This window comes from Cyanistes caeruleus, chromosome 9 (genome assembly GCF_971803275.1).
Source record: "Cyanistes caeruleus chromosome 9, bCyaCae1.hap1.1, whole genome shotgun sequence".
Classification (NCBI taxonomy): Eukaryota; Metazoa; Chordata; class Aves; order Passeriformes; family Paridae; genus Cyanistes; species Cyanistes caeruleus.
Genome location: NC_141709.1, coordinates 10,905,474 through 10,931,643, shown reverse-complemented (window position 1 = coordinate 10,931,643; position 26,170 = coordinate 10,905,474). Strand labels below are relative to the sequence as shown.

At 38.4% G+C, this 26,170-nt stretch overlaps 1 protein-coding gene across 2 annotated transcripts in view; it reads right to left on the bottom strand.

The window, feature by feature from the left end:
• Positions 1–26,170, bottom strand: part of CDC73 (cell division cycle 73) — a 109,775-nt gene that overhangs the window by 17,032 nt on the left and 66,573 nt on the right. For both annotated transcript variants that reach the window (XM_086842906.1, XM_023931866.2), the window contains one exon: positions 2,808–2,865. In XM_086842906.1, coding sequence (XP_086699032.1) covers positions 2,808–2,865 — 58 coding nt within the window. The remainder of the gene's footprint in view (positions 1–2,807; positions 2,866–26,170) is intronic.

Below are 26,170 nucleotides of genomic sequence, written 5' to 3'. Positions count from 1 at the left end.
AGCTACTCATCTCCCCTCTATCCTCCAAAAAAGGGCAGGACACAACATCATGGAAAAAAATTCCCAGCAATCTTGAAAAAAGCTGCTTGTACATCTTCAGTAGTGCTGAACCAACAGGACAACCTTCACAGCAAACTGGTCTCTACACCTCATCTTTTCATTAGTAGTTATTATTGCACATGACATCCATGAGACTTAGCTATCCTAAACATATATAGAACTTTCTACAATCAAAACCTGAATTTCAGGCTTACTCAGGTTAATTGTGGATTGGATTGAAGTTTGAGTTACATGAGGTCTTCCTTCAGGAGCCAGAAACAGTCAAGCTTGACACTCAAGGAGAAAACCACCCAAGCAACCCAAAAAAAAAAAAAAAAAAAAAAGAGAGAGAGAAAAAAAAACCTAAAAAAACAACCCACCCCCAAACAAAATTACCCTCAACCACTAAAGAAACCTGCAAAACCAGTGTTGGACTGATAGCAACCAAAGAGCTGCCCCCCACCTGTCCAGTAATATGTTTCACCTTCAGTCTTCCAAGTTGAGACTACCTCAGTATGGGAGACACTGCATTGCAAGAGTGGAAAAGCATCTTTGTTTCTCCACTTTGGTGCTATTACTGACCTACTTGGCATCCCCAAATCAACATTTTACAATTCAGTTTTCAGAAGCCCTAACTATAGGAGAGAAGTGTAGCATTTGATAATCATCATCATCATCCATGTTTATCCTAATTCAGAAAATGGTGAGCAGTAGACAGATTGATGCAGACTAACTCAAGTCTCAACTGCTACTGTGCAGGACAAATTTCATTAATTGACTACCAATTGCTTAGCACTAACTTGCTCTTGTTTATTTATGACCAACTGTTTCAGAAACTTCCTTGAAAAGTATAAATATTCATAGCACATACTCGCCGTTATTGAAATATTGAGACCATTTCCTTAATTATCTTTTCCTGACACTGTCAAATGCACAGATATAATTGGCAATGCTATATTGAACTACATGAATTTTACCTACCTATGTTTTTTAATTATTTTTTTTTTAATCTAGGTATCTCCTTGAAGTAAAAATATTCTTGACATTATGGGCAGAGCCAGCTGTCTTAAGGCGAAAAACAACAAAACAAAAAGGGGAGGGAGAATAAGCATCTGTAAGAAATTTAATAGCTGTACAAACACAGGTTAGGAGAAAAGTTGGCAATGCAAAATGGTGCCAAAAATAAAATTTAAGGGCACATCTCAATTATTTTCTTCAAATCACTACTGTACAACAGTTTAGCCTAATTTAACTAATGATTCCTATGTGCAAAGCAGCATCCTCCTGGAAACAGCAGGGTTTAGTTGCTTTCACTGCTAAGAATAGAACATCAGAATTCTTAAAATATCCAAATATTAAAATAGAAAAATATCCTAGAACAAACAGAAAAAGAAATCTCTTCTGACTACATCTGTCTTCTTTATTCTCTCTTCAATTTCCAATATAAAGGCAAGATAATGGAGGGCCGGCCTTAGAGCAGGGCAGTATCAGTATCATCTGTATAATGTACAAATGCCACACTGCTGGCAGGAAATGCCCAGGAAGTCACAGCAGGGACTGTGACAATTCAGTCACATTTCCGTTCTTGCCACTTCTACCCTTTTCATACTGCTGTCTGTCAACTCCATTTGCATTAGGTTGCTTAACAGGGCTAGTGAGATAAGTATGACAGGCAGCATGACCTTTCCAGTTCAAAAATAACCAGCAGAAGAATCTGAGCACAACAGCATTTAGGCATGGTGAGAACATTCAATATTAGAATGGATTCTGGGGGAAGAAGCAGCTTTACAATATTAAGTCTTAGCATTAAATCCTGCAAACAAATCTCAAGGAATTAGCAAGGCACACATTTAAAGCATTTAGAGTCTCAACAAGGATACACAGTATTCCAGCAGTACTTCTAGAAAAAGTATATTCATTTTAACTGGTAGCTTTGCTTCCAAGCCCCCCATAATGTCCCCATAACCTTCATAACATCATTTTGTCCTGAAATAGCACCTTTCACGTGAGACCTTCTTCCACCAAACCACTAAACTCTCAAAGGATGTAAACCAGAGACAAATCTGCACATCAGTTTGCAAACACTGTCCCTCTCATGTAGTGGTATTACATACTTCTAAAAATTGATCCTAAGGGTTTCTTATTTAAACAAAGTATATTTATCATACATCATTGATTCAAAACTCAAGATTCAATCTGCAGTACAAATTGCAGTACTACAGACAAATGTACTTGGTAGCCAAAACCTACTAAACGGGAATTAAAAGCCCAGTTGAGGATTTTGGCCCCATTACAAATACCTTATGTACTAAGAAGTGTAAAGAAATAATGATATCACAGTCAGAGAACTACTTATTTCTGATATATTAACCCTAGAAGTAATAATATGTCTCTTTTTGAGATTAGCTGTTCTGTTTAAGTTGTTTATCCTTGGAGTATGAACCAGCTCTTGTTAGATATCTGAGTGGGAATTTTGTGAAATTTTAATTGGTGACATACCAAGCCCATGACCAAGAAGTCTGTGACTTTGATTTCAGCAGTGCATCCTTTCCATAGGCTAATTGGGCAACACACTGAAGAGAATGTGCCCAAGTCCCATGATATAGCATTAAACAAAACGCTATGTTTTTTTCCAGTATATGCACAGTTAAAGGCCAAATATAAATGACCCATTCTTCATTCTGGAGCTATCTACAGTTTTCAATAGAACTTGTTTGAAACTCACGCACATGTGGGACAGGAGCACACGTGACAGTGGGCCACCTTACCTGGTCGTGGCACAGGCTGTGCTGCTGGAGTTTGTGTTTTTCGAGCAGATGCACCTTCCTTGGAAAAGATAGAAGAAGCAACATTATCAGCTGACCTTTGTCTCAGGTATACGAGTTTTTCAAATGAACACAGAGGTACAGAAAATATCATGATAGGGACAGCAGTATGTTTCCACTAAAGAGATGGAAGAAAATAGAGAAAATATTCCAAACTCTTTATAGATCCTGCTTTAGGCTTAGGGAAGACAGACAACTTCAAACTTTTAAAGTCTTACATTTTAACCAATCATACATTTTTTTAACATATACATTCAAAGAAACCTTTCCTATTCATAGTATTGTTTAATTTTACCTACAATCACTTTCACTGAGGGTTAGTAATGTAAATGCAAGCAATTTGCTGTAGAAATTTCCAAACAAGATCTGCTTATGCTTTAGATGGAAAACCAGAACCAAGAAATTGCAATGCATTCCTGACTTGATGAGTTTTAGTGCCCAGAAATAGCACTCTTAGGATAATTAGTTCTGCTCATGCCTTATCTAATTACCTTAATGTAACACAAAAAAGACCCGCACTACTATTTATTCTTTTTAACTCCCCAGAGTCAACACAGCACCAAAGAAAACAGTGAGGTCACACATCTGCTTCCAAAGCAAAACAATTCCTGCAAGAACAAATTCTGCTCTCAATTACTGCTGTGAAACCTCACTGAACATAAAACATAGCACCAACATGCTAAAAAGCTGCAGTATAGTCCAGCCACTTTTATTTGCAGAGCTGACAGGAAAAAACCTTTTTAACATGAAACCATAGATTTTATCTGAAAATTACTTAAACACTATGTAAGGCATCCTAGAAGCATGAGACACTGAGAAAGGTCAGAGATCCCACTCAGAGAAAAACCTGTTGGAAAGGACTCCAGTATGGCATTAACAGATTCCTATGTCCATGCATAAATAACAGCGTGTTTTGTAATGCAAAATAAATGAAAGCTAATGAGAAGGCTCACGTTCCATGATTTAAATAACAATTAGAGGAACTGCTTTACTTTTTCATTATGAAAGTTAGAACTCTTTATCTCATGATCTCTGAAGTACAAATAGAAGCGCCCACACAAGCCCAGAGAAAACATAAATTTACTCAAAGCCTCTCTTCCCTGATTATTAGTGAAGCCACCCATTATTAGTTACAATAAGCTGGAGCTGTCATGTGGTGCAGTGAGCAGCTTTTGTAACTTTTACAAAGTTACAGTTCATGTAATGTAATGCGAGCAACCTCACATTCATCTTTAGTACAAGGATTTAACCGTGCACTGGGTTAATGTAATGGGTCTATTCCAAATTTTGCTGTACTCTTTTCTGGTTATTAAAACACCAAAATTTATGTAAAAGCAGTTGAGTCAGTACCTGTTATTTTAAGACTTATTTATATAGCAGCAGAGAAAAGGTATTTTTGCCAATGTCCTTTCACAATTACTCAGAAAATTATAAAAATGAAAATACCATTACACTCTAGAGGAAGAGCAGCAGGAAAGGCTGACTGCCTTTGAGACAAGCCTTGCAACTGAGAAACAGCATCTTTCTTTTTACTTCCAGTTGCCCAGAAAGCAAAAATAAAACATTTTGCACCTCTTTCCATAGAAGAGTACCATGTTCTGTGTCAAAAGAATGATTCTGTGCTGCACTAGTTACTCATTTTGAAGAAATCAAGAATTCCTTCATAACACTTCCTTAAATTCACAGTACTTGATGAAATGTGAAGAAAATTATCAAGCTAAAGAAACATCAACTCCTGCAATGCCAAGTTTCAAGTTTCCAAATCCAGTTCAGATGCATAACCATTACTGTGTGCTGTCCCACACCTTCATTCCTCCTTCCACCCCTACAGAATCAGCAGTACAGCATTTCTGCCTCCTCTGCCACTCATCCAGTGCTTCCCATGTCTCAAATATGTCCTACAGTGAAGGGAGGCAACCAGGAGCTGCTGCAGAGAAACTTGTGAAGAATTATAACCAAATAAGAACCCAAGCCAAACCAGTTGTCATGAATAAAATCTCTCAAGAAATCCACCCTGGTTAAAATACTGTGTTTAGTTGTGTACAGTTAATGTTCTTGTCCCATTTGTAAACCTTGTTTGTTGTACCCCTTGTTTACTTCAATACTTGTTAGTAATGTTAATTACTTCTCAGTTGTTGAAGTGTTTTAGAGTTCTTAAAAGACATACCTCTACCCCTTTCTCTTACTTCCCTGGTACTATGTAACAAAGCTGCTCACATGGGGACTGTGCCACGATGCAACAAAGCTACTCCCAGGGAGCTGTGCGCCTGAGTAATATGCAAACTAAGGCATGAGAGACACCAAAACAACAAGCTAATGAAGGAATAAAAGGACAAAGGAACGTATTCTAGCAAGCTACGATGAAAGATCGTCTTCCTGCATCACCTAAGCCTGCTTAAAAAAACCCCCAAAAAAAACCCATTTTCTTACATCACCACGACCTAAAGAAGACTGGGAAAGGACTGACTCCCCACTAGACAAGGAGCCAGAACAAGAAGCCTCCTGGCTATTCTCATGAGGACAGAAACCCCAGCTCTGAGTGTGTGCTGCAAAGCTGAATTGCGCCTCCTCCTTGGAGCTACCAGTGTGGGAGCACCACTGGCACAAGTGACTCCTTGGGCCCCCACGCCAGAGCTGAGCCCTAATAAAGGCATAAAACAGTTGTCTGTCTCCTGGCCAATTTATTTCACAGTGACTTGAGCCTAATGAAGAAATTGGTAAATCATCTGTTTGGGAGTTCTTTACACTCTCCTCTTCCATCTTCCATGCCTATGACCATTCCATTTTTAAGACCAAATTCTGCAAATCAATAAATTATAGAGGTCACAGCTTTTAGCTGTATAAATTGGTACCTCCGACTGTGATCATCTCAGGAATGAACCTTCCTCAGCTCACAACTCCTGATATTGAGGTATCCTCAAATCTCAGCTGTCACCTGATTGAAGGTGTACCATCAATCCTTTTGGAGGTAATTTACACCCCTTCTCTTTTTACAATTTTCAGTGATCTAACCACTACCTCCTATAATGTAAAAGCTGCAGCCAATGTGCAAAAAAACCTGATTAATACTTCTCCCCCACATTTCTCAGAAGATTTGTAAGGAGAAATGTATACTACTAAGATGAGGAAAAGAAGTGCAGAGCTGTGATGCTTGATAAGACCTGCAAGTGGAGAGGAAAACCTAGTGTCAGTAAGGAAGTCATTATCAGGATAATTTTGTTAGTATTTTCCTTCATCCTGCTAAGTTGGAATTTAAAATTAATGCTTTTCAAAAGCATTCAGATAGAGATATAAGCTTTTCCTATGACAACACACTGATTTAAGACAAGCTCTATTCTTAAGGCAGGTATAACCACAGAGAACTCTATTCTAGGATTTCTCCCAGAGAAAAAGAGCATTTATCTGACAAAATAACCTCTGTAGCTGCTTCATCCAGCTACCCAAAGGACATGCTGCTGGTGATTTGTGGCCTCTCAGCTACTCAGAGGCAACTCCTTGTTTGCACACTCTCACTTCCTGCAAGTTCTCTCACTGAGAACAACAAATCTTCTAATGAAATTTTTAATCTAAAAGTTACTCTTAAGTGACCAGCACACTGCAAATTCGAACTGCAGCTAAGGGCGCTTTTGTTCCTGCAGCTGTACCCTAAGCATCACAAGCAGCAGAAATCACTGTCTAGCTATTTAAAGAACATTCATTTCCTCAAAATTTCTGAATACTTAGACAGTTTTGCTCAAAAATGACATACCTAATTCATATGCATAAGCTGTTTGACACTGTTAAGGAGCATATTATGAATATTCATAAACTGAAACTAATCTAGTAACAAAACCATATAATTTGAAAAATACAAATCTTCTTTAAGACAACCACTTAACATTATTTTTTAATCAAAAACATATTACTTGATTTACTTCTGCGAATTTACCATAAAAGGTTATATATATATATGGTTTATGTGATTTACATTTTCACAATTCAGAAGCAATAACCTGACACAGAATGTGATTGGCTCCATACTTTCCTGAGCCTCATTGCCTCATTTCCCTATAGTGCTGGATCTGCATCTCTGTGGAACTCATTTTAGTGCTTATGTTCCCTATCATTTTAGACATTTAAAATATCTCTGCTCAACAATGTGTTGTATATTAGTGTTTAGTGTATTCTTTTGTTGCATCTAAAAATCATTGGTATGTCCCAAGAGAAGAATTCACCCTCAGTTAAACCCTACCTGAAAACCCTTTCCCCTTCCCCTATCCCACTGGCTGTAACACCCCTGTATCTCCGACCACCCCCCTCCCCCTGGTATAAGAGATAAGGCCCAGAGCATTTTGGCCTCTTTCTTGCCCCGGATGGACCACATACAATAAACCCAGGAATTCTCCAAGCAGGTCTGAGCCTCCTGTGTCTAAGATACTTTTAGTCCATGTTGTATCCACTCCCCTACCGTGCTCTGAGAAGGCTGGCTCTTCTCCACAGGGGGGTAAGAACGGAGGGGTCTCCCGCAGGGATAACAACATTCCTTCTGCTAATTAGCATTGTTTTACTGTCCTGAGGTGACTTTATGATGCTGAATTGTATCCCCATTTATCTGTTTAGCCTAGAAATAAGTTCTGCACCTTTAAGGCTGGTTCCGAGAGCAAAGAGGGGGAGAAGAAACGCAGTTTTTTTCCTCGGCATTCCTCTCACAGACTGTGTTGTCTGCAGCAGGGATGGACAGCAAGACAGAGTTCTCCTTCACTTTTAGTTAGTTCTCAGCTAGCTGAAGCAGAGAAGTTCCCTGGACCGTGTTTTTCCTTTTTTCTTTCAACTGTTGGAGTCTGCTCTGGACTGAAAAGCCAGAAATACACCAGGAGGTCACAACCTGGGGCCCACTGGGGCCCGGGATGCAGCATTTTCCAGCACAGGAGTGACTGATAAGAGACTGAGTGAGCCGAGCTACAATCCACAACAAAGACTTTCTAAATTTGCCATCTCTTCAGAACAGCAATAGACATTCCATTGTTTAATATTATTCATTTTTCATGATTGAGAATATCTTGCTGGTTAAATAAACAGGTTTTTTGTACTTTTCTCCAAGGAAATCTTTTCCCGAACAATCTGCCCTAAACTAGGACACGTACCTAAACACCTAAAAATACTGCATTCACAAACTAATGCAGGAGAAAAAACCAGATCAGTATATGTAGTTGGTACAGCTATGGTTGCGTTTAAGTTTCTTAAGAGTGAGCGTTGAGGGGTTTGTTTGGTTGGTTTTTTTGCACACCTTTTAAAACCTTTTGGAGTGTTTTTTTACCTTTCTAGAAAAAAAAAAATTAAAAACAACAATTATGCATATTAATTAACAAAAATTACCCATTACCAGTATTTTTACCTGACACATGCATCAGGACCAAACTATTATATTCCTGAATTTTAGAAAAATGTCTGTGTTTTAGATACTTAGTGTTTTTCTTAGGTCTAAATGAGCATTAACATCCAGTTAGGTCACCTTCATTTTCAAACTGGAATGAAAAACAGCCTGAACAGTAATTCCTGCTACATTTTCGAAAATAAACCCTCCTGTTTAAAACCAAATTATTAATAATATCTTATGGCAGCTTCACAGGTTAAAATAGTGGAAGGAAAAACTATTTCATGGCATAATCCCTTTCCCATCTGGCTTCTAGGTAGAGACTGATAAAGCCAGTAGTATTTTGACTTTTAAAAAAACCCAAACCATTAAGAGCAAAGGACAGAGTTGATAATTTGATGCCATCTTGTGGCTTTAATTTGGTAGATTTAATTACTATATTTTTCCTTAACAATATTTAAATTAGTCCCATAATTTCACCCAAAAATCTGAAAATTTTTGGGTAGCTTGCATGCTCCTGCCCAGAACCAGTAGAAGCAAAAAGTAACATTTGATTCTGCAAGCAGTGTTAGCAACTGCTAGCATGTATAACAGCTTCTAGCTTCACCAGCCATTGTGAGAAATCAGTTGTGATTCGTGTCAATTGAACAGCACCCACCTATATATGTGTATCTGCGGGCAATGTGGCCAGAGACCATGGGATTATCAGAAAGAAGAATTTTAAGAATCACTTAAAGTACGGCATGGAAGTAGGGTTTAACAAGGTAACTATATAACAGTAAACTTTTAGCTAACAGTTTGTTTCACCAACAAAATTGTAATTACTTGGAAGTAATTAATATAAGGTTTAAACTATCTTGTAGTATAAGTTTCAAACTATCCTTTGTACATGCTATAAATTGTGGGTTTTTTGAGTATGGAAGAATTTGTAATCACTTAAAAAGGGGAAGTAGGACTAACATGAGCTGAGAGGCTCTACAAAGGCATTTTGAAACATGCTGAATTTGAGTTTTGTAATAACTGAGGAAGAAGCCCTATGAAGACATTTTTTAGACATGCTAGTTTTAGGTTGTGAAAGCACTGAAAGAAGGCTTTCAAAATGTATGCTGACTAACAGAATATATATGCTTGCTTAGACAAACTGTATAACCAAAAGTAATGCCAGTGGAAAAAAGATATTTTAAAAGAAGAATGGGAGGCTGGAGAGACATCAGAAGACTATCTCAGACCATCTCCCCAAGAGATTTTCAAAGACCACAATTGCCAATTATGAAGAAAAGCAAGTAGAAAATAATTGAAAATCTGAGGAAGTGAAGTGCCTAGAATGGTATAAGAGACTACCATTTGAGACCTGAATTTGTGCATTGCTTGGGGCGGAGACCTCTGTGCACCCAGCACTGTCATTACTCACCCTTTTATCGAACAAATTAATAAACTGGCTATATTGCTTGATGTATTGGCAAGTCTAGCTTTTCATTTATAAAACCATGACAGAATTCACCCAAAGACAGCTCAGTTTGTGAAGAGGAACACAGTAAAACTTTGCTTCAAAAGAGAAAGTAAGTACATGTGGATGGAAAGCTTGTAAAATTTATCTTTAAGAACAGACTTCAATGTATCTATTCAATTTAGGGTACAAGAGACTGTAAAGACTCACTTTAATTACCACAACTCTATTATAATTTCCTGACTTAAAGTACTGAACCTTTGAAAATTTTAGTAAAGCCAGCCTAAAGAACTATGAACTGAAACAACTGCACAATTAAAAAGAATACAACTTTTCTATAAATTAAATATTGCATATACCAATGTATGAACAAACAGCCAAAACAAATGGTTGACTTCAAAGAAAGTATCTAAAAACTGGTCCAGATGTCCTACTTGAAGTCTGATAGAAATACCTATTTTATATAAATTGGATTCAGAAAACATAGAGCTTTGTTCAAAAAATGCCCCTAGAAGCCTGGGAAAAAAATCCAAGCCTTTCAAAGAGTCATGCAAAATAATCTAACTCTGTGGCTCTGCCTCTGCAGCCTTCCCAATAATTCTCTGGCTTCTGTTTGCATCCAGAAAATTTTTGTGATATTTTACCTAGTGCTTCACATCATAATTTTATTTATACATCAAACTGGTATCGTTTATTTTCATACCTCTATGTACACAGAAATCTACATGCAGTCTCCCAAGGCATACTTAAATAATAAATTGCAAGCTTTTAAATCCCTTCCTAATTTTAAACTATACAGTAAAAAATAAAATTTGATAACAGCATATAACTATTGTGCAAATACTTCTAATACTATACATTAATATATATTATATATTATATAATATTATAGTCACTTTCACTTCCATTGTTTGCACTATTAATGAAAAGGTAATTTCTACTGATTATATTGTTTCAACTTCCTTATTCCTGCAAGGGAGAGTGGGAGTTTAAGCAGAAATAAAAGATAGTTTTACAGAACAAATTTTAACTGAAGAAAAGAACTCCTATACCAACTACCTAAAGAAAATAACAGCATATATTCACTTTTTTGTACTTGGACAACTAAAAAAAACCTGATGTAACAAGACAAAGAAGAACTGACAAAAAATATATAGAACATGTTTATTTCAAAATGCAAAACTCATCATAGAAGGCTTCCAATCCTGAAATTCAGTTTCATGCCAGAAAATTCAACATCAATCTCACAAAGGTAATAGAAGCATCATTATAGTTTCCAAATATTGAAGTACATAATAACAAATTTCACAGGTGTAAGGAAATCAGAATGAGCACAGCACTACAGGGATGGAGGAGAGGGGGAAAGGAGAGCCAGGGGAGGGTAGCATAAATAAAACTGCTGGTGCCACCCAGGGACTACCCTGTGATGGCTACAGCTGGTCTGTAAGCTACACGGATAAAATTGGCCATAACAGATCCATGCCAGACCAGCACAACCATGCCAGATAAGTACATGCCCTGTCAGCAGCTGGTCCTCTGAACTGCGCCAGCTCACTGCAAAGCATGGACTAGGGTCTCCTGCAGTAGCTAGTCTGCTGTGATTTCTAACTGCAGGAGAAGTAACTCCTGATATTAAGCAGCTCTTAAATTGATACATATCCCAGTCCAACATATGGTATTTGAGTCCACCTGACAACGCAAATCAGAGGAGCAAGAACTATGAAACTTAAGACTTTCGCAGCAAGATCCGTGTTGGAGTCTGAGATACAGAGTGTGTGCACTTGTTTCTAATACTGAGTTCTAGTATCCAAAGAAACACTGAATTTCATATAGCATGAAATTCATGAGCATGTTTTCATGGTGATACATGAGAACAAATGTTAAAGTTAGATAGAAAAAGTGTAAGTGTGTAGATTAGAAAGTTTCTTAATTCACTGAGTGAAAAAGTTAGTTTAGCGAGCAAAAGACAAGATGGAGGATTTAGGGTGTTGTCTCTTGTCTTTCTTCTTTCTTCTTCATGTTCTTCTCCTAGGGGTTTTTGGGTGGTAGTAAGTGATTGGGTAAAAAATGCCACAGTGCAGCACACAGGTGTTGAGTCATTGAGTCACTAAGAAAAATAATTTAATAACATCTGCAGTTGGCATCTGTTAATTGGGTAAATAGACATATAAAAGACCTTGAAAAGAATCTTTGTTAGCCATTTTACCCCTTTCTATCATAGTGCACATTGCTCCTTGTACCTTGTAATGCTGATAAGGAAAGAATAAACAACTGAGACCGAACAAGAGAAAACTGCCTCCCTCTCGTCAATCTTCAGTTCAAAGGGAAAAAGAACCTAACCCAAAAGTCCTTAACGGGACAATCCACATATTGGGGCAGGGGTTCCTCAGCTCCTAGGATTGCCACCACTGGGAGACCCACAACTCCAAGCACTATTACATCCATTGGTGCTGGCACAAGTAAAAGACTGGGGGATGCAGGCCCTGTTCAAAGTGGCAAACATGGCTAACTTGACCCAAAGATATTCAAAGATCAAACAAGGAGTCAAACAACCATACCTGCAATTTATAAAAAGACTGCAGGATGCCACAGAAAAGCAAACTGTAATTATTAAGACTAGTAATCAATTAATATTACAATTGGCATGGGACAATGCTAATGAAGATTGCAGAAAAATCATAGAACTGTTGCCAAATGGAAATCCATCTTCAGATAAAATGATAAATGCCTGTGCTAAAGTTGGATCTGAATCCCATAGCATGTCTTTGTTAGCAGATTTTATTGCAGCTGCTGTAAGACTGCCACCCCGTTGCTACAGGTGTGGACAGCAAGGCCACATGAAAGCGAACTGTCCCCACAAACCCATTCTACTGGGAACATTTCAAGGACAGAGGAATGTAAACGTAATAGGGAACTGCAACCGATGTGGGAGACCCAGCCATGTGGCCAGGCAATGCAAATCCAGAATTCATGCTAATGGACAACTTCTTAAGGACCTGGGAAACTGGAGACTGAGTACAAGAGGGGGATGCACACTGACAGAAGCATCTTCCCGCCTTCCTGTGCAAGCTTATGTGACCAACTCAAAGGAAGCAAAAGAGGATCAGCTGGAATGGATGTTTCCACCTCAATCCCAACTATAAGCACATTAAAGGTACATAAGGCTTCTCTCAAGGCTCAGGGACCCATAGGGAGAGGATTGAGTGCACTGCTGATCGTAAGATCCAGTGCCACTCTACAAGGTAGTTTTGTACATCCAGGTATAAAAGACTGATTACACAGGACAAATACATGCTTCGGTATCAACCCCTACTTCTTCCATGACCATCCCTGCTAAAACCCGAATTACTCCACTCATCCCTTTTAATTCTTCTGTCCCCAAAACAGATTCTAGGGTGCAAGGAGACTGAAGCTTCGTGTCAGCAGAACCCCAGGTGTACTGGACTCAGGTCGCATGTGATCAAAGACCTAATATGGTTTGTACCATCATGATGCCTCTCCCTCGCACATAAAGGTCAGTGGAGTGATTGACACTGGGGCAGACGTTACCATCCTTTCTGCCAACATCTGGCCTCCACTGTGACCTACCATGGCTGTGGGATCTGCTGTTGCTGGCCTCGGAGGGACCACACAGAGCTGCTTGAGTAGCAGACCTATATTGGTCAATAATCCAGAGGGTCAGACAGCCATGATTAGGCAATACACCACCATGGCAGCACTTAATCTGTGGGAGAGGGATGTTCTGTCAGCATGGGAAGTCGGGGTGGGGATGGATTTTTAATGGGGGCCAATGTATTGAAGGGCAGAAAACACCCCACAATTGGCACCCTTATTCAACATCCTTAGAGGTGATCCTGAGCTAATTTCTCCCAGAAAATTAAGCCCCGTGGCAAAAGCCACTCTCAGAATAGTAAAGCAGGCCATAACAAATAGACATGTTCACTGGATATGCCTAGAGGTGGGCATTATTGTATTTATTTTCATCATTGATTTTCACCCTACCAGTATTATTGGACAGTCTCACCCATTGCACATTTTAGAGTGGATTCTTCTACCTCACCAGCCTAAAGAGATGGCACCTACCATCTTCAAGCTGATTGCACAGTTAATCATCAAATGCCATCAGAGATGTTTACAATTAAATTCAAGAGATACTTTCAAATTTATTATACCTGTGCCACAAAAACACTTTGAATGGTGCTTTGCCAACAGCACAGCTTTACAAAGGGCCTTGCAAAATTTCTCAGGACAAATTACTACCGTCTACCAAGCCATAGATCACTACAGTTGAGTGGGACCACTGCACTATCTCTAAAGCCACTGAATAGTCACACACCCCTAAAAGGCATTACAGTATTCACAATGGTTCTGGGAAAATGGGGAAAGCCACTGTAACAAGGAAAGAGGAAAGTGGATGGCAAACTGGAAGGTTATGAGAATGGATCACCTCAGCTGGAGGAGCTACATGCTGTAGCTATGGCTTTCCAATGTTTTCCCCAAATTCCTATTAATATTGTGACTGACTCTGCCTACACTGTTGAAATTACACAGAGATTAGACCGACCACTATTAAGAGAAATTAACAATGCACCACTATTTGACTTACTAAAAACCTTGTGGCACACCATCCAGGCTATAACTTGCCCTTATTACATCTTACACATCAAAAGTCATACAAATTTACCAGGTTTAATTGCAGAGGGTAACGCTCAAGCAGATTAGCTAGCTAGCCCTGCTTGGACAGCACCACAGCCAGACATGCTTGTACAAAGGCATCACACACCTTTTTCCATCAAGGTCTTTGAGCCCTACAACAGTTCCTGCTGTCAAACACAGAGGGTTGTAACATAGTTAATACCTGTGCTGACTGCCAAGGTCACACTGCACCACTACAGATGGGAGTTAATCCTCATGGTCTGCAGGCTTTACAGATCTGGCAAACTGATGTCACACATATCCCTGAATTTGGCCATTTAAACTATGTGCATGTATCGATTGATATCTTTTCATTGGCTATATGGGCTTCAGTATGCACAGGGGAAAGGAGTTCAGATACCACTGCACATTGGTGATCAGCCTTTGCTGCTTTAGGTATTCCCCATACCATTAAAACAGACAATGGCCCTGCATACATCTCATAAAATACAAGACAATTCCTACAGCTCTAGGTGTGTTACACCACACTGGTATTCTCCACTCACCAACAGGACAGGCCATCGTGGAACGTGCCCATGGCACTTTAAAATGTATTCTTGATAAGCAGAAAAGGGGAATGTCTGGTGAGACCCCACAGAGTAAAGTGGCTAAAGCTATCTATACCCTAAACCATTTGTTAGCATTAGAAAATTTATATATATATCCCAGTCCAATATATGGTACTTGAGTCCACCTGGCGACACAATTTGGAGGAGCAAGAACTATGAAACTTAAGACTTTCACAACAAGAGCCACATACTGCGGCAGGGGCAAGGAATCCAGTCATTTAAAATCACTTTTTATCATTACAATCATCCAGTGATGCCCAGTTGCCCAAACCCAAGGTACTGGTGCGAGACATTATCACCAATAAATGGGAAGGTCCTTGGGATCTTATTATTGGGGATGTGGGTACGCTTGTATCTCCACGGCTACCAGAACGCAATGGGTACCTGCCAGGTGCATATGCTGTGCTCTACATCCTGCTCAGGACCACAAGCAACATCTTCCTGATGGCCCCTCAGCAGTTGTCATGGAGCAGTGATTGAAAACACTTGAGCACCTACTGCATGGAAATCTGAGACTCCTGAGGTAGCAATCTGTTCAAGAATTTTATCTATTTAAAGATATGAAGATTTAAGGATTTTATCCATTTAAGGCCATGAATGCCAAACCCGAACGAAGACAAATTGTTTCTTCTGTTCCTTGGTTTTTCTGATGGTTCTAAAGTTGAATTTTTTTCTTGTTTGTGAACAACAACAACCAAGTTGTAAAATTGTAACTTCTAAGTAATTAGCCTATGGCATGCCAGCCTGAAAGATTGTATTACTGGTAATCTCACTTGACAACTCCTAGATGTGAGTGTTACAACTCTGATAATACATGGGATACATCACTGACTAGGGGGCCTAGCCAGTTGGGCAGAAAGCCTTATTCAAACTAGGCTCATTTGTGTCATCATGTCATCCTATTTACAAGGGACCCTGCAGAAGATGACAAAGAACACTTTGCATTTTTAAACAGAAAAGGGGGAACTGTGACAGCTACAGGTGGTCTGTAAGCTGCACAGATAAAATTAGTCATAACGGACCCCAACTCGACCAGCCTAGTTCATTAAAGAGAAGTAAATGAGTCCCTGGGTAAGACAATGATAGGTTGGATTAGAATTTAAACAGTGGACCCCAGCCAATCCCATTCAAGACTGAAGGCAAACATCTAATTGGCCAGCACGCTAGCAGTGTTAAGACCCCAACCAATCAAATGTTTAAGTGTGGGAATTTTGAAGCCCCTGTATAAGAGGGTGTCCATCAATAAACTTTGGCTGTTGTAGCATGAACTCAGTGTGTTCAGTCATATGTCTGTCTCCAAAACTACGATACTACCCAAACTTTTAACACTTGTTGTACCACACCATGTAAATTAAACTTTCACTTAAAAATCTGGTCCTTTATTAATCCATTACAGAACTAAAACTGACTAGATTATTCAAATTTGGAAACCCTGACACTCTTAAACATGCCATTAACATAAACAGAACTGATGGGTGTTTTCAGTAGCAGGTTAGACCTGGCAATAAATGTCATTGAATGAAAAATATTCACTGCAATTTCTTGTTCATTACTAGGTTAGAAGAAATTCACTTTAAACTTGACTGAATTAACTGGACTAGTTATTGGTATCTTAGGAAATATTCTGGTTCTGCAAAGGAAACAAACCAAATCACAACTGAATCTAAACAAACTGTAATGATTAGTGAGGAACTAGGGACAAAAGCATATAAAAAAGCTGCAATAATAACAGTAACAAAAATCACTGAAGAGGCTTTTGAAAATAACTAATCAAAGCCACAACTACTGAGATGCTTTAAAACCATTAGCTTCAAAGTTAAGCTATCCAACCCCTCTGAAGAGTCCTCTCAGAAGTGTTCTTCTGAGCTCTTCCCACCTTTATCATATATCTGAATATATATGCACCCCAGAAAATCTGTAAAATTAAGAATTTTGTCCTGAACTTACATGTCACAAATTCAAACTGTTGCTATAGAAATAGCAATGTTTGAGCAGAAGAGGGATGCTGGTGATGAAGATTAAATATGTAAGGACTTCCATTTTCCTGGGGATAAGATGTTTTCATGGAAAACAACTCTAAATCCTGAGAACTCCAGAGGACTTGTTTTTTTGTTTGAAGAATAAAAGCTTGTCTATACCTACCTATGTTCATTTTAATGACTCATTTCCTTGAACTGAGTGGAAAGACAAAGGCAGTTATCACTAAAACATTATTTTTGCTTAGAATTCTTTTTTGTTTGGGTTAGTTATCTAAGCCAGCCTCATACATATTACTTGGCAGCCAGGAAGCGTTTTGAGAAGCACAGTTTGAGTATTAAGGGATTGTTTCATCTTTCTCAAAAGCCAGGTGTAAAGTTTCTATACTACTGGTTTTCTGTGTGCCACAGTCAGCCCAGGACACATCAGTTCAACGGAACTGGAATTTGTATCTAATTGTGAATTTACTGCAATTGGCTGAAGTTTGAGTCTCTAACTTAAAACTTCACATATTCTGGACTATCTAGTTCCAATACTGCCTCTAAGAACAGGGACTAGTGCCTCACAGGAAGTGTTTTTTAACAGAAATATTAGAATAAGGGGCTCAAGCAATCCATTTGCACAACAGCACAACTGGCCTGCAAATTCCAAACATATAAAGCAGCACTATTGTTTTTGTGTTCAGATTCAGCTTTGGATATGGGATTCCAGGGAACAGTCACATTTACGTTACAGAAAATGCTGCTCAGTACAGAGCAGCAGGAAGACCCCACCTACACCTGTACTCAGTGAGCAATACACGAGCAAAGGTCTAAGTGACCTCAGAAAGGTTCCTTTGCAACTTCTGGAAAAACTCATTAAATGCTTTGTGTGAGAAGAATATTTTTAAAAGCTCTGCAGGTGCCTACACAAATACAGATGGATCCTTGACTTCTGTATGAAAATTTCTCCCCCAAAAAAATCCCAAAATGAATCAAGACCCAAGTGACTGAATAACTTTGTGGGATGCTGTCAAACATCTCAATGCAACAGAAAGTGCCGAGGCTCTTTCCAGTCTCCCCCTGCTTATATTGACTCCCACTGCAAGAATACAAGGGATGCTGGATTAGAAGTCTAATACACAGGCAGCTATTAAAGACCTTGGGTTATTTCATGATTGCTTGTTCAAAAAATTTATCCACCACCAGTTGTTCCCAGTTGTACTTCATCCTGATGTCATCTTCTCCTTTCTGTTCATTGAGAAGTAATACTATTCTTCTGTACCTCACCAGCTTTAGCAATCCCAGCACAATGCTTATATATATATATATATTATATTATGTTACAAGAAAACACAATTATCATGGGTGGTCATGGGAAAAGAGATGAAAGCCATTTTCCAAGTAATCATCCAGCAAGACTTAAAATATCTGGGGACAGTCCTGAAACTGAATTCCTTGAGGAGCCAATGTGCAAAGCTGAACAGTAGAGCAATGAACTCCAAGTTGTTTGTGATGCCTAGAAAAAAACACTGCTGAGTTCAAACATATGTTTTTCAGGATCAAAAGCTTTAGCTGCTGCTATAAAAAAATCTAACAAACAAGCCAAGAGATGAGAGCTTGAGTGATGACAGCAATGGATGTGAGCATTCAAGGGACTGAAACCACTTAGATATGGAAAGGGCTATTTTGAAATGCCACAGGCCAGAAAAAGGACTAAAAAATGTTCAAAATGCCGAGTGCCTTGTACTCCAGGCTTCCTTGATGAACAACAATAGCTCATATGCTATGCAAATTCAGCTGAAAGAGCAAAGATACTTTTTCTTAAACCCCAAAAGGTGATGATTGTGAGATTTGTCATAACTCTAATAAACTACTGGTAATACTAATTGACAGGTTTGCAGTCAGCTGAGCAACACAGGTCATGAAACCTGTGCTATCACAGATTTTCTTCTCAACTTTTCTTGTACTTTTTTACTTTGTGACTTTTACACAAACACCCCAAGAGATTCTTGTGGGATGCCCACTGCTTCAACAGCTACAGCAAAGTTAAGTGACGGAACAGTAGGTATAGGCAAAAAAGGAAAAAAAAGTATATTTGTAGGAATTGTCTATGTCATTTGCAAACAGAGTAGTGCAGCCCTAGCATGACATTGGATAAAGCCCTTGCATGAACAAAGTGTCTTGTTCAGACAGAGCAGATTCACTGTCTTCTGCCTATTTCTTTTATCATCACCTGGTGCTGATGATAAAAACTATTGACAAGATACTAAGACACAAGAGAGACCTGTACAACATGTGACAAGCAAGTTAGAGCAGTAATTCTCTGCAGAAATTTCTGTTTTTCAGTCCAGCACAAAAGTGTTAATATTTCTAGACTTGCACATGCTGCAGTTATCCATACCATGTAATTCCCCCTGATGGGGAAAACTGGATATTATAATCTGTTTACAAGATAACCAGAATTCTGTCTCTGAATATTTGTCCTGCCCCAGCTGCCTCAGCTCACAAGTTCAGTTTTAGTTGTCATATGGGGAAAAAGAAGTTAAAATTAACCAAAGGAACACCACAATTCACAGACCCCCTCAGATCCTGTCCTGGTCCTATTCTACAGCTATTATTGCTTTAACTCATTTAAAAAAACAAAAAACCAACAGACTGAAAGGAAGAAAATATTTTGTCTACCATGAAGACAGAAAGTAAATCAAATCAGGATGCAAGCCGAGTTTTCTTGAGGATAGGGGTGAGAAGACAAGGGTTGAAAATACTTTTTTTGCTTTATAAACTGTAGCTAAGCACTTCTGATCACAGTGGCAGCAAAAGGTATCACTTCTCCTTGATAAGAACACAATTTGGTCATTTCCCCTTTTCTCAGATGCTGAACTTCAGCTTTGCATTTACAGCTTGTACAACTGGAACAGCCTCTGTGAAACGTTTATCAAGCACTGCACATACACACAGCATATGCCAGGTTAAAATGCAGGGGAACAGTAACAAAAGCTTCAAACAAAGCTTTCTGCACCAAACCCACCTCCACCTGGGGATTGGACTTCTCCCATACTGCCAGACCAGACTGTGTTCCCCATCTCCTTCCCTCATGTGCAGCCCCAGAACAGTCCTTGTTAACAGGCTGATAATGTGTTCAGAGCAACTGAGCCAAGATCAGATTTTATCACAAGAACCTGGAAAATTTTACCCCAAACACATAGTTACCGGTCATGTTATGAATGAACTTTTATTTCACTAAAAATACTAAATCAGAGAAATGAGCTGTTGTGAACATAATACTTTACATTTCTAATGTCCAGGCTTGCTAAAAGGCACCCTATGAAAAAGCCTGATTTTGAAAACTATTATGGTCAGAGCTGACATTTGATTGCAATGTTTCTTTCTGCCCCATGAATTTACACATTTGCATCAAGTAAAACAAAAGATCTCAACTCAAAGAAAACACATCTATTTTTAGATTGAAATGTTTATATTCAGATTCCAACAATATAAACATATCTTTGGAAACATTTTCCCACATTTTCAGACGAGACATGGAGGCAATTTGGGATTCAAAAGAATATACACACAAACTTCAAACAAAAAAAAAAGTTCCTAAGCAATGTATGAATAGTACCTCAATCTTAATATTACACTTTAGGAGTTACTTACCTGCAGCGTCCCATAGATAAGCATAGATATTTAACATAATAAAACATCATTGAAAAAAAAACCTTGTGCCTTCAGTGTCCTCAAATGACCACTCCCACCTAGAGTCAACATCATTAACCTCAGTTTTTCTCAGTACAATATTCTGAAGTCAGCATTTCCAAAATTTGCAGTAATAGCATTCCTCTTACACCAGCCTCAGCAGCTCTGACAAAAACTGCCTTTTAGACTGCTTTTTCTTTGGCTACAGGATGTAGAAGTTTCATATGCAACATCATAATCAGACATCCCAAATAAAAATGCAAAGGGTTTGGTGATGTTATGTGCTATTTATCACCCTGTCCTCCAGTTCTCTCTGCCTCCAGCTTTCCCTGTGAGATCCATTCCAACACATACCTTGTGTATGCAGAACTCTCATTCCAGAAGTCTGTTTTAATTAAAATATTCTTGTATTTACAATTAGGAAGGAGCACTCAAATTAGACTAAAACATTTATTATTTCCCCTTCTTCAAGAAATTTCCACTGAGAGCAACTGCGTAACTATATATGGCCTGAAGTTTCCCTCCCTGGGTACAGATTTAAACAGATGGAAATGTTAAAGTAGTTTGCAGGTATCACTACTATGGAGCACAAAATCATACTACTGTACATGTCAGCAGAAAGCCACCTGAACCCAAAATTCTGTATTTCCTCAATTAAGCCTTTATACTTATCTTATCCTATAGATTCCAAAATTCAAGAAAATAAAACCCAACCTAATAAACCCCCAAACAAAACAACAAATTTAAACCTTCTGGTTTATACCCAGAGAACAAAGACACAATATACATTAAAGTTTCAGTTGTCTTCATTTCAGGAGAAGAAAGCCTGGTTCTTTGCCAAAAGTAATACAGCCTTTGGACATGGATGATTCCCTTCAAAAAGAAATCACACAGGGAGACCAAGCAACAGAATCACAATATTAATCATCACCTAACAAAGTCACCTGGGACAGAAAAGTATTCTAGTCACACATCACAGATTCATATATTGAGGACAAACAATAGAAGAATATATACTGTATTGGCATCACAGCAACAAAGCCTTCTATTTGTGTGCTTCTTGAGAAATAGAGATGTTTAAAGAAGTGTCTTCAAAGTTCTTAGAGCTAGCTTGGCTTCAACAGGATCTGTGTATTATTGCTAAAATACCATACACCAGAGAGATTGTGAAAATGGTTGTTAGTATTGGTATCCTAAAGAAACATATCATTCATACTACCCTGCTGGAGCATATAAAAGCTGATGATACACACCCATATTAAAAACTAACTAGTAGCAGTAAATCGTGCATTAAGTTAAAATACAGAAGGCTTCTGGCTATATCACACAAGAGGAATTTTTCCATTTGGCCTTCTGCCTCTACTTTCAGTTTCCTTTGGCATTATATATCTAAATTCCCCATTATTCTTCTCTCTTTAGTATAGAAGATTAAATTAAGCCCTTCTCAAAGCACTAAGATGACAGCATTCAACTTTAATTTTTTTTCATTTTACACACAATCCATACACTAGATATACTAATCTCCAAGCTTCTAGCATTGCATTAGGAGAACTGGTTTATCACACAACTGTTCTCAGCTATATTTTTGGTAGTGTAGAAATGCATCCTTTTAAATAAAGGTCAACTGACAAGGTCTCACATAGTCTAGGGCCATCCTATTCAAGATGAGGACAGGATAAGTGATCTAAAAAACCAACAGATTTTAGGATCTTTCTATTAAGCATCAGGCTTCATCCATCGCTGCAAAAACATGCTTCATCCATCACTGCAAAAAAATAACCTGACTAAATGAGCAGACTCAAAAATGCATTGCAAAATGGGTTCTGAAAGTTTCCAAATGGCTGTGCCCTCTTGCTCTGTAAACACACACATGCACAAATTCATCTTTAAGAACCTCCCACTGTGAATAACCACCAAAGATGACAGACTGCCACTCAGCACATTCACAGGTGAGGTTCACTACAACCACTATTTCTGCTCCTCAAGTGTTAGCAACCATCAGTCATCCATGATGATCCTGGGGATTTCACAGTTTATCTGAAGGAAATTTGCCATAAGCAGCAAGACCTCCTCAGCTCTCCTTCAGCCTTCACATCTGTTCTGGTTCTCCAAATAGCTGTTTCACCTTTGAAAAGTCTATGTCAGTGATAAAAATAAGTAATTTTTTTTTTTCTACAGTAATGTGTTGCAAAGTAAAATCCCCTCAGTTCAGAAAACTGAACATTTAAGTGGCAGGAAATAAAAATGAGTAAACCACTAAGAGCAGACAATGTTTTGGAAAAGAGTTAGGCTTTCCATACCAAGACTTCAGTGAGAGAAAAAAAACCAAAACAACACAAAGTGTAACAAGATTCCTCTGTTATGACACCCTGGAACTTTCTGTGCATGCTTAGGATGGCTTTACCAATCAAAACCAGACTCAATTTCATAGACACTCATCCAGTAAATTCCTTGTCTTAGTCAGCTCATGCTCTTCTTTTATGAGAAGAACACCAGAACAAAATAGCAGCACCACGTTTTGAGCAAGGCCAGCAGACTAACTTTACCTGTAGCTCAATGGGCTGATAAGACATACACAGACCAGAGACCTCACACACAGAGACCAGTGCTTCCAAAAAGACATTTTGAAAATGTAAGAAAAAACAACTAATCAAGAGTTAATGCCAAACTACATACTACTTCTTTATTTCACAGGTTCTGCATTGGCATATTCCTGGGGGAATGAATATGTGCCTATTCTGAAGGAGCAAAAATCCTTATCTCCTCCAACAGACATTTCTGTCACTGACTAGTGCCTAGTTTGAAGAAACACATCTGAAGGCACTACCACTATGAAAGCTGTTTTAAAAAAAATCTTATTATTGCCCTCATATCTCAATCTGCTGGGATCAGATACTTCCAGGTAGCATATTTTCCATTCGAGATGATGGAGATGCCTCAGATTTCACGATTTCCTTAGCTCAGGGCAGCTTCTCAGAACCATTGCTCGCTTCCTTCCTGGGCCAGCAGGCCTTCAGCTACAGCGCTGCTACCCAACATGGACCTGTTATTTATAACTCCTGCAGACATCTCATGGATGCCTCAGCACTGTTCTGAGAATGAGCAGGCAATTCTGCACAGAGTCATCACAGCTTAGGAGCTCCAACCACATGGAACCTGAGGGCTGCACCAGCCTGCTCAGAACAGGCTGGTGCATCTATTCCCACATGGTCAACATTCCACAAGGCTCAGGAGATTGTATACATTACCCTGTTCATACACAGATCCAATTTTACTCTGGCACTGATCCCAACCAACCTGCCAGGGAGAGGAGAACAGAGATTCCACAGAGTCGCTCTAACCTTTCCTGCTGCACAAAATGTTTCCCACTTCACTGACGTATCTCCTTGCTCACTCCCTTCCTCCCATGCACCTCAGATAAGTGACATTTAATTACACGGAATAAAAAACCTCTTCCCTTCTTGTCATTGGGCAAACACAGCATAAGAGTACAGATACTGGAACATCGTAAGGAAAAATAGAAGAAAAAAAACAAAGAAAATGGCAAATGTAAATTTTTCACAGTAGGGAAACCTTCTTATGAGATGACCTAGATTCTCAAAGGGATTCCCTTCCTGTACTGTATCCAGGCCTTATTAAACTAAGAAGGAATTTTTATTCTATTTATTACTTTGCTTGTTCACCTACGAATGCAATAGAAGGGCTTTTTATATTTGGCAAAATAAGGAACACCAAGGCAAAGACTAGCATGGAGATCCAAAGGTATGAGGGTAACAAAAAAAAAAGGCAACAAAACAAAAGAAAACAGAAAGATTTGACCTTATCAACGGTTCAATCTTATGATATGCAGTGCAAACCATAGTACCTGCACATTGATAAAACAAGTATACATTAAGCAAAACTTATAGGAAAAGTATTTGTAGAAGTCTAAACATTTGATTACACAAATCCTCAAAAGGAAAAGACATCAATGAATCCACAATATGCAACCCATCACCCAAGTTCATGAGATTTTGTGGGGATGTTAAGAGGATGACAGGTTTTTGTATGTTTAAGAAGGGGTGGGTTTTTTTAGATGAAAAATATTCTCTATAAACTTACTATAGCAAGACAGATCAGCAATAGAACTCTTTGGAGATGCTGATTATGAATTGCAAGATTATATACCTATTCTGTATATATATATATACACACTTCTATATACCTATATTTCTGTTATTATAAAACACAAAAATATCATCTTGAATTTTACACTGAATTTTATGAATTCAGCATTTTTATATTAAATACAACCAGTATTTTTTCTGTTACAGACACACCTCCCTACAGAATGCATTAATGATTATTAATATTATGTGTTGAGGTGGAAAGAGGCAAGAGAGCTGTCTCTGATTTCTTCTTCTGTTAGAAGCCACTAGATTACAGTAACAAAAACACCTGGAATTTCAGTTTGAAATATAGATTAAGATAGCAGAAAATAATAAAAATTCTCTAGTTCTCAATCAATATTCTTTGTCAATTTACATCATACAGACCAGACGCTGAGGATTTCTCTAAATCAAGTATTTTAGGTCTAGGAGTCCTGGTAACTGACTCTACATTAGTAATTTATGTGAAAAAAATCCTTAGGCTCATGAAATTAATGTACAGTTTTACACAGATTACAGAAGGAATTATGAACATTAGGAGTTATTCAGACAAAATCCATGATTTCTATATCAATTCCTTTTCCTTGGAAACCACTCAAGGAATGGTATAATTTAATTTTAATGTAAATTTTAGAAGTGGAAAGTCTACAGCTTAATCTCCACTGACTGGGAACTACAGCAAATTGAGGGAAACATGAAAGTGGCACAACATTCGGTAAAACCAGGGACATGTCCCCAGCTGGCCAGTCAGACTGGTTGATATGCACAGTGTTTGGAGGAATTTCAGTTCCTCCAACATTTCAAAAAAAGGGCAATAGGGAATTTCTCTTTAAAGGGATTTATTCTCCATTTTATGATCCAAGTTTTCTGTTTGCTAGGAACAAATATTGCTGAAATTTATTAAATGAATAAGACCTCTTGAGTCACTGGAGAAAGGAATTTTTTCCACAGATTTTGATGGTTTTCCTAGTTTAAGCATCTGTGCTTGAAGAAGAGGATTCAGGCATTTAAGGCACTTGCTAAATCTTTGTTATTTCTGCTGTAAACCTTTCACGTCTCCCAGAATTAGCTGTAAATGAGGATACCTACAGGATGGAGCTGTAGGAATTAACATACTAAAGCTACTGAGGAAATGTGACAGATGGAAAGAGTCAGTACAGGTCTCAACCCCAAGTCACAGGAAATTATGATAGCTCTGAAGGTCCAGTTCTCCAGTTTCACATTATTTAACATTCACTGAAACAAATGTGTCACCAATTTCAGTACTAAAAATTTTTGAGGCTGACAAAATGCCTCCATATTCCAGAACAAACCATATCCATGGGGAAAAAAATTTAGTGAGAAGAGGAACAGTTGGAGTTGCTAATCTCTTAATTGGTCCCACACAAAAATCTATGTAGCTCCTCCAGCATGGAATAGTGCTGGGCAGATGTCTGCATC